This window comes from Capra hircus, chromosome 15 (assembly GCF_001704415.2).
Source record: "Capra hircus breed San Clemente chromosome 15, ASM170441v1, whole genome shotgun sequence".
Taxonomy (NCBI): Eukaryota; Metazoa; Chordata; class Mammalia; order Artiodactyla; family Bovidae; genus Capra; species Capra hircus.
Genome location: NC_030822.1, coordinates 57,411,097 through 57,420,429, shown reverse-complemented (window position 1 = coordinate 57,420,429; position 9,333 = coordinate 57,411,097). Strand labels below are relative to the sequence as shown.

Below are 9,333 nucleotides of genomic sequence, written 5' to 3'. Positions count from 1 at the left end.
ATTCAGATTAAGGAAGCTGGGATTGACTGTGAGTAATAAAATGACATAGTGTAAAAATTATTTGGAAACTTTGGCAAATAAAGAAACGTAAATCCGTTTAAAAATTTGAAGGAGCACGGAAGTTTAGGTTTTGCTTTTGTTGCTTTAGTGTAGTAGAGACTGAAGTTTATGGACATTCCTTAAGAAAAGATGAGGAAGGGAATGGAAGAAGTGTAAAAGGCAAAATGATAGGATTAAGTGTTGGACCATGGGTGGGAGGTTATGCCAGTAATAAACCAACAAAAGTAAAGGTAGTATTAGCCTGAGGTGGAAAGGTAGGCAGTTAACGAAGCTCGGAATTACAGGTCTCAAGGCAAGAGAATCTGCCAGGGATTCTAAGACATGGAAAGCGAGAAAAATGTGGTTCTTTGTTGGGAGGATGAAGGGACTATTGACCTCTGGGAAGGACGATCCAATGAGCTCAGCTTTGTGACCACCTCAATAAAATCTCCGCTCCTCCTCCCTTCTAACCTAATCATCATGGCTATTTAAAACCGTGTGACTCAAACAACTGCAAACATTTTCTTTTGGGCTAGGCTACAGAAAAGACGCCCCTCTAAAAAGAAGACTTCGGTTGCACCAAGAATGTATTTTAGAGAGAGGCCTTGTTTACACGCTAATTGAAGGGCCGAGGAAGGTATTGGTTTTAAGCTGAAAGACGGGCTACGATAACTCCTCCAAGTGCCACCAGACGCTGTTGCAGGACACTTCTTAGAAGGTCGAGTTTCACCGCAGGGCCCGGGTAAGGTGAGAATCTGGCCTGGCGGCTTCGGCTCCGCGCCTCCAGTTCCCTTCCCTCGTTAAAGCGGGTCGGGCTTCGGCCGCCACCAGGCGCCCGACGGCTCTCGGTCCGGAAGTTCAGCCGCACGGAGGATCGAGGAACAGGTTCTGGAAGAATCGCCTCGGGCCTGGTAACGAGGAAGCTGTCTCCGGAGACCATTGCCAACGCTAAGGCCGACGAGCTGAGGTCACCGTGGGAAGAGCTAAGGTAAGCCACCCGACTCCTTCGATCGCCGGCGGACAGGGACACAGAGTTCTGCGCCATCTTCAAATACTGCCCGTAGTATCTGATCTTACGACTCTCGGTCAAGGTAGGCCCTTCGCGACTCCGCAGATCAGTTCAGCGGATCCGGACAGCGGAGACCAACTTCGTTGGAAGCCATCACTACAGCAGCGGCAACCAGGAGCCTTCCCCGAGCCCTCTCCTCGGAGCATGCGCAGTCCGTCAGCGCACGTCAACGCCGCGGAGAGCCGGCGTGATTGACGTTTACGTCGGTGACGCCTGGGTGCGCGAGGACGTGGGGTTTCTGAGAGTGCGCAGTGCGTGCGTCGGCGGCGACCCTTCGGCCTTTTTCGGGAGGGGGCGACGCTGAGATGGGGGCGGCGGCAGCCGAAGCGGATCGCACTCTCTTTGTGGGCAACCTTGAAACGAAAGTGACAGAGGAACTCCTCTTCGAGCTTTTCCACCAGGTAAGCGGCTGGGATAAGCCTCTTCCTTTCATTTTCCGGCCCGCCTAGGGTCCGGCCCAACGGCGATCCGCGCTTCCTTGGCGGAAGCTGGACGGTGCGTCCCGGCACCCTGACAGGTGGGCGGGCTGGAGGCCGGGGTCACGCTTAGAAAGGGAGGCGCTCGCTGCGTGTGGCTTTCTGAGAAGAACCCTAATTCAGGCCAAAGTGAAGACTAAAGGTGCTGGTGGGTTCTCAATCGGGCATTCCTGTGGTAAAGACTCAGGCTCTTTAAGGGGCCCCAGATGTGTGGGTCCTTCGTTAAGCTGTACTTTTCCTCCTTTTCTCATCTTCTGCTTGTAAATTTTATTTCAATTTATTTGTCAGTATCCATTTTACACTTAAGTTTCTTACGAAGTTGCAGCAAAGACAGACTCATAAGAAAAGACTCCGTAGAAAAAACTCAGACTCCTAGGAAAGCGGCATTTAGTGTCTCTGTATTAAGATCTGTATTAAAACGTGTTAAACTTGTTCCCTCCAGTACCCTCCAACAGCTGGTAATGGTTTGATTGATCAATGCAAAAGTGAACTTTTAGTCCAAGAAAACTTGCTCTTGATAAACGTTAATTTCCACAAAGTGGGAAAACGATGGGTGTTGGCCGAGACGTTAAAGTCATAAAGGGCAGTGAAGCGTAAATTCAGTGATTGGGTTTCCAGTTCTTTATGGGCTCCCTCCCCCGAAGTAAGTTAACCTAATTTTTAGTCATATCTATAGGCTCTTTAACAGTGAGGGAAATCCGTGTGTATCCGTTTTTTAAGAGTCCATGGTTACATTATAAACTTTGTGACATTTGAGTATTTCCTGAAACTGCCTTACTGAAATTCTGAACACTTTTGTATCTGTAGGCTGGTCCAGTAATTAAAGTGAAAATTCCAAAAGACAAGGATGGTAAACCGAAGCAGTTTGCGTTTGTGAATTTCAAACATGAAGTATCTGTTCCTTACGCCATGAATCTGCTTAATGGAATCAAACTTTTTGGAAGGCCTATCAAGATTCAGTTTAGAGCAGGTAACTATTTACTGATGATTTGGGGAGAGAGATTGTTCACTGCTTTGTTTTTTGTTTTTAATTTTATTATTCAGTTTTAGAGAACCTCTTTTTTTGAGAACATCTTTTTGGGTGAAAATGCTTTAAGCTTTATAAATAGTAAACTATATATTGCTAAAAATGGGTAACATTGACAGTATGGATTTTGAAAGTGGTAATTTTCGAAAGAGTTAAAATTTCGATTTGAGTTGGTGAAAAGAACATAAACCTTCATTGTTAGAATGACTGATTTTGGTTTCATGTTCTAAAAGCACCAAGATTATTTCCTGAAAGTCTTCCTGACTGCTTTGTAATTTACTTTTACAAATTTTGATGCGTGATCATGTGAGGATGAAACTTTCCTTGTATTCAGTTTTCCAATTTAGTGTGGGGATCAGAGTACTGTGGCCAAATTGGGTATTTATACATTGTCTGTTGTACATTGGGTAGTACCTTATTTCTAACCCTTTGTTTTAAATATATCTGGTATTAAACACTTAGTTTTCACTCTGAACTATAAAGCGATTTACTGAAATTTGAGGTTTTCAACTTAAGTTACGTCTACCTATTTTGGAATGATTGGGCTGAGGAATACAAAATTTCAAATTAAACTTTCTAACAATAAGAATTTCTCAAATTGTTTCATTTAGGAAGTAGCCATGCCTCACAGGAGGTCAGTTTGTCATATTCCCAGCATCATATTGGAAATTCAAGCCCTACTTCCACATCTCCTAGCAGGTAATATTTTGCACCTATTTTAAAAATCATCTATCAGGAATTTTTTTTAGGTTGTGATCTCAAAAAACACATGAGTGATTGGCTTCCTTCATTATGCTCCTACCTCTTTTTTCTGCTGCTGTATTTGCTATTTTGGATTATAGTTACACATAGTATCTATTCTAAGGGGACTGTTGGCCCATTGTATATAGTTCCCTTAAAATAAATACATGTGTAACTATGTTCATTGTAAAGACATATACCCAAACCCACATACATGTATATACTGACACAGAATTTCTCAAAACATTACTTAACCCTTGCTATTTGTACTACCCTCTGTTTTCTGTTTTATTTTTTTAAATTCACCTTAGTTCTATGACCACTAATTGATTGTTACTTGCAGATTAAAAATACCTATTAGTAAACAGACTAGGAGTTCATAAAGGTGGATTCTAAATATGTCTCTTAATAATTATGTAATCTTGAGCTAGTCTGTGGCCCTATCTTTCCATTTGTAAGGAAAAAGAGTTGATTTGGATGATCTCTAAAATCCCTTTTAGTTACTAAGGATTAGAAAAGGTACCGTATTTGTATCTACTTAAATAGTTTTCTTTGGGGAGGCTAATTTTTTACTAGGGATGGTTTTTTCCTGGTATGTCCGTAGAGCAATTTATCAATCGTAATGTGCTTCACTCAAGAAAGAGTTAAAAAATCCTGTCACCTGTCAGATTTGTCACCAGGTCCTTTGTATTTATGATCTCATTTATCCCTCACAGCAGTCTTATGAGGTAAGAATTATCTCTACCTTATGTATGAAGAAAATGAGGGTTGGAGGTTAACTTGCTCAAATGTGAACTGCTCATAAGCATTGAGGTTGTTTTCAAACCCAGGCAGTGTGATTGAGCACACCCACCATGATATGAGTAGAAAGAGTTTAGAAAGTTTTAATAAGGAGAGATAAGTGAATGAGGACCTGAGAGAGGCCAGTGTACCTAGATCATAATGAATGAAAAATGGAGAGTAGTAGGTGATCTTGTCAGAGTAAACAGAGGCCAGATGGCATAGGGTCTTTGTTTTATGTCATAATTAGGATTTTGGAATTTCACCTTAAGAACAGTAGGAAGACACTGAAACATTTTTGGTAGGATAGTAAAAAGAGCAGGTTTGTATTTTCGTGAGCTACTTCGGTGCACTGGGAGAGAATGGATTGAAGGAGACAAGGGTGAACACAGACCAATTAGGAATCCGTTGGTAGCAAAGTATTGGTATTAGAAGCAAGGAAGCTGTTGCGGTTGAGTTGATAGTTTGGATTAAGGTGGTGCCAGGAGCTGAAGAGAAGTGGGTGAATGAATATGAAGAGTCTAGAAGGTGAAATTCTAAGAAAGCAGTAATCTGGAAGGGTATGCTCTTCTTGCCAGCTGAAATTGTGTTTAAATGCTTTTCAGTACAGTTGGAATTTGAAGCATCTCTAACCACTATGATAGAAACTTGTAAGTTATCTTAGGTGGAGGGGGGGAAAAAGGTTTTTAACCCATCTTAGAAATTCTTGGGGGGGAAAATACACGAGTAAATAGTTATAATCAAGTCTTAGTGTGTACCTGATTTTTATACTCTCTACAAGTAAAATTATACTTTTTACCCCCTTGGCATGCAGACACATAATATGATTTAAGAAAACAAAAGATGAGACTTCCCTGGTGGTCCAGTGGTTAAGACTTTGCCCTTACACTGCAGTGGGCATGGGTTTGATTCCTGATCAAGGACCTGAGATCCCATGTGCTCAGTGGAATGAATGAATGGACGAATGTGTAAATAGCTTTCTTTGTAGAGTTGAGTAAAATCAGTTCTGCTTTAGAAAAGTAAGAAAAAAGAACCCTAAATAAAAAGATCTAAACTATAAGATAAATCAGTTGGTGGTTTGATTCCAATGGTGTATTTTAAAATAAAATTAAAATCTTTTCTGAGCTTTTCTGTAGAGCAAGTTACCTCTTCAGGAAGTGAGGAATAAGGTTTAAATCCTTTAGATTAATATTCTCTTTATGTTATAGAATTCCTTATTCCCCAAAGCCTATTACTCTTTCTTGTCTCAGTAATTTTTTTCTTTGAAAGTCACTCAGTCATGTCTGACTCTTCGTAACCCAATGGACTATAGCCTACTAGGCTTCTCTGTCCATGAAATTCTCCAGGCAAGAATACTGGAGTGAATGGTGGTCCCTTCTCCAGGGGATCTTCCCAACCCAGGGATTGAACCCAGGCCTTCGGCAGTGAGAGTGTGGAGTCCTAACCAGTGGACCACCAGGGTATAGCCCTAGATTTTATCCTTTATTTCTTCTGATTCCCTCACCTATTATGTCTAATTGATCAAATCCTTTTCATTTTAGTGCTCAGTCTAGGCCTTTGCACTAGTGGCCCAGGGAATTTTTTCCTGTAAATTGACAGGTGGTTTTTTTTTTTTTTCTATGAAGAACTAGTTTCTTCTGCCATTGTAGCACTACACAAAAACAAAAGAGGTTGGCTGTGTTCCAGTCAAGCTTTGCACAAACTGGGTTTGGCCCACACACTATAGCTTGCTCTCCACTGCTAGTCCTTCCCTCAGCTGGAATGTATTATCTTCAGGTAATCTTGTTCAGCTCTCACTTCAGATATTGCCTTTTTAGAAGGGCCATTCCTGACCAGTCAGGCTAAAATAGAATCCCTTCTCTGTCACCTCAACTTACATAGTTGTATATTATATGTCTTTATAACCATGTGAGATTCTCTTATTGTCTGAATCCTTACCCCTGGCTCCTTGAGAGCAGATACCTTGTTGGGCTTATTGATTCCCATCTTTGAAGATTGGGTCTTACTCATGATTGTCATGTTTATTTGTTGAATGAATATATGAATGATTATATAATATGTTATATATTATAAGTATTGTATGTTTTCTTATTTTTTACTTTTCATGAAAGGACGGTGGATAACATGACTCCATCAGCACAGACAATTCAAAGATCTTTCTCGTCTTCAGAAAATTTTCAGAGACAAGCAGTGGTAAGCTGATTATTCAACTTGAGTTGCTAAAAAGAAAAATTATACTTAGTTAAAATTCTTTTTTAACTTCTTAAATTTTAGTTAGACTAGCATGGTCTTTGTAGATTTCAGTTTCCACTGGGCTGAAATATATATTTATAAGATCAAAGATGAATAGAAGAGTGCTGTTCACATTTGTATTTTTCTTTAACCATTGTTAGTGTGTGTGTTGCAAGTATTGGAAACTCATATTCTCTGATGTTCTTGTAACCTATGCTGAGTAATTTCTATCATATACTGTCTTTAATACTTAATACCTTAATATACTGGCATCTTCTAGATCCCCTTCCTTGTGAACTTTCCATTTTTTTCTGTAATAATATCACCAGTAATAAAACCTTAGATATCTTTGCTGTTTTCTTTTTGTCTTTGATCGGTCTCCAAATCTTTCATTTTTTTCTTTTTCTCACGTTTCTTTCTTTTTAGTTTCTTTGCCCAAATCACAATCTTGGCTCATGGTACCTAGACTTGTGTATTTCACAGTCTGCAGAATAAAATACAAGAGTAAAATAAAATTGAGAAATTAGTATAAAGGGATATGAGCTTTTATAAACATTTTTTTTTCATTTTGCTATAAACCATTAAAAAAAAAATCATCATTGCCTAATATCTTCCCATAGGCAGCATTTGAGAACCAGTGATCTAGTCATTTAGTACTTATCTCTCTTTTTCTCCTTACTAGTCCATTTCACTCACCATTTCTACTATTTTTAGTTGTGTTTAACTTAAAATTCAGATAGGTAAGAATGATTTTGCTTTTCCATTATTGTGTTTAACCATGGGCTAGATATCTGTTGCCTTTGATACCTAGAAATATTTGTGCTTAACATTTTCTTCTTTTTCTCTTTGCTCAGATGAACAATGTTTTGAGACAGATGTCATATGGAGGGAAATTTGGTTCTCCGCATCTGGATCAGTCAGGATTTTCCCCATCAGTTCAGTCACATAATCATACGTTTAACCAGTCTTCAAGCTCCCAGTGGCGCCAAGATACACCATCATCACAGAGAAAAGTCAGACTGAATTCTCATCCCTACGTGATGGATAGACATTACAGCCGTGAACAGCGTTACAGTGATGTGTCTGACCATCATTACAGAGGAAACAGAGATGATTTTTTCTATGAAGACAGGAATCACGATGGCTGGAGCCATGACTATGATAACAGAAGAGACAGTGGTAGAAATGGAAAATGGCGCTCATCTCGACACTAACAAGTGTTATAAGGATTTCTCATAGGGTCATTTTAGGTCCCTTTTTGTTAAGTTGTTTCTGAGAATGTTTTCTTAAAAAACTATAGAGCAGCTTTACAAGTTGTCACATTTCTTTGTAAAAATTTTAAAACCCAATAGCAATTCAATACAGACATGAGAAGAATTGTGGTTCTAGTTTTATTATATTCATAGCCTTTCACCTCAGGGTTTTAAAAAGAGGAAAGGGTTTTATGCAGAAGAAAGTGCCACAATTCCTAATCATTTTAGACAATTGAGTAAAGGATGTATTATATGGATTAGTTGTATTATGAAGAAAATATTTTAATTATTTTTTTGTATTGCAAGAAGCTTCTTGTTGGTGAATCAGATTTTTCGTGTATATAATGAAAAATATTCAAGTTGATAGTCAGAATTGACTCAGTATTTTGTTAATAAGAAAATGTTTAACTTCAGTGATTCATTTTACTAACATATGAGAAAGCTTTTTGATAAAAGTTTGGGGATAAACCATATTTAACTTCTCAGAGAACTTAAGTGTAAGTTCTGTGACATGATCTTGACATCTACACATGCTATTTCGTTGTAAAATTTTAGAATTTGCTCATTAAATCGATGTATGACTGAAGCCACTCAGGAAGTTAAATATCACTAAATGTAGTTTTTTACAGTAAAAATACAGTGTTAATATAAATCCCCTATTTCTGGAAGAACAAAAACATAAATGCATAGGTGGATAAATAGTAAAATGTTTAACTGAAAATGTACTTTTTAAAGTACTGCCTCTGTGACTCAAACTTTGAAAATTTTAACATTGTATCCAGGACAAGTATATAGGGACACATTTTATTATGGAGATTGTACAGGTTGCTTTTTTTTTTGTTTGAATTTGAAAGAATTTAGTCTGAAACATTTTCTGATTTAAAAATTTTTAAATCTTGTTTAACAACACTTTTATGTATCAAGATGCTGTTTCCCTTTCATTGTAGAACTTGTTTATAAAAAATTAATTCCTTGTAAAATTTGAGTCCTTTTTAATATTAACTACAGCATTTGTACTATGTTGCTTTTTAATATATTGAAAACAAAATGAAAGAATGTCTTTTTTTTTTTGACATCACTAACTTTAGGGACACTGCACACAAAAAACTAGCAACATGCTTTTATTCATTGACTGCCTGGTGTTAAAAGTGTCAGTTTTTAGAGTATCCTGAAATATACCTTTGAACATACCAAACTTAATATTTTAGAGTCAGATTTTCAATAACACATGGTTTATGTTTCTGAGCACTGTAAACTAATTTGGTTACTCTCCCTGGTATCTAGGAATTTATGCATTTGATTTTCTCTGTTTTTAAATATGCACAGCTTTTCTGTGCCCTGGGTATGTGAAGCCATCCAGTTACTAGCACAGAGAACATTAAGATCAGAAATTTATGTCCTTCTAAGCAGTTCTTGAGAAGAAAAGGCAACCCACTCCAGTATTCTTGCCTGGGAAATCCCATGGACAGGGGAGTCGGGCAGGCTACGGTCCATGGGGTAGCAGAGGAGTCAGACAACTTAGCAACCGAACAACAACAAAGCAGTTCCGGTAAAGCGTCTGCCTACAGTGCGGGAGACCCAGGTTTGATCCCTGGGTGAGGAAGATCCTCTGGAGAAGGAAATGGCACCCCACTCTAGTACTCTTGCTTGGAAAATCCCATGGATGGAGGAACTTGATGGGGTCGCAAAGAGTTGGACATGACTGAGCGACTTCAT

General features: G+C 38.6%; 2 protein-coding genes across 3 annotated transcripts; one reads left to right on the top strand and one right to left on the bottom strand.

The window, feature by feature from the left end:
- Positions 609–1,446, bottom strand: C15H11orf71 (chromosome 15 C11orf71 homolog). The gene has a single exon (XM_005689472.3). The coding sequence runs from the start codon at positions 1,082–1,084 to the stop codon at positions 686–688; it is 399 nt and encodes a 132-aa protein (XP_005689529.1). The 5' UTR covers positions 1,085–1,446; the 3' UTR covers positions 609–685.
- RBM7 (RNA binding motif protein 7) lies at positions 1,354–8,673 on the top strand. 2 transcript variants are annotated; one of them, XM_005689471.3, is made up of 5 exons: positions 1,354–1,509; positions 2,392–2,554; positions 3,223–3,310; positions 6,244–6,325; positions 7,219–8,673. In XM_005689471.3, exons 1-5 carry the CDS (start codon positions 1,414–1,416, stop codon positions 7,576–7,578), a joined length of 789 nt encoding a protein of 262 aa, XP_005689528.1. In that variant the 5' UTR covers positions 1,354–1,413; the 3' UTR covers positions 7,579–8,673. The 2 variants fall into 2 exon arrangements, with proteins under 2 accessions (XP_005689528.1, XP_013825006.1); XM_013969552.2 differs by lacking the exon at positions 1,354–1,509 and adding an exon at positions 1,634–1,726.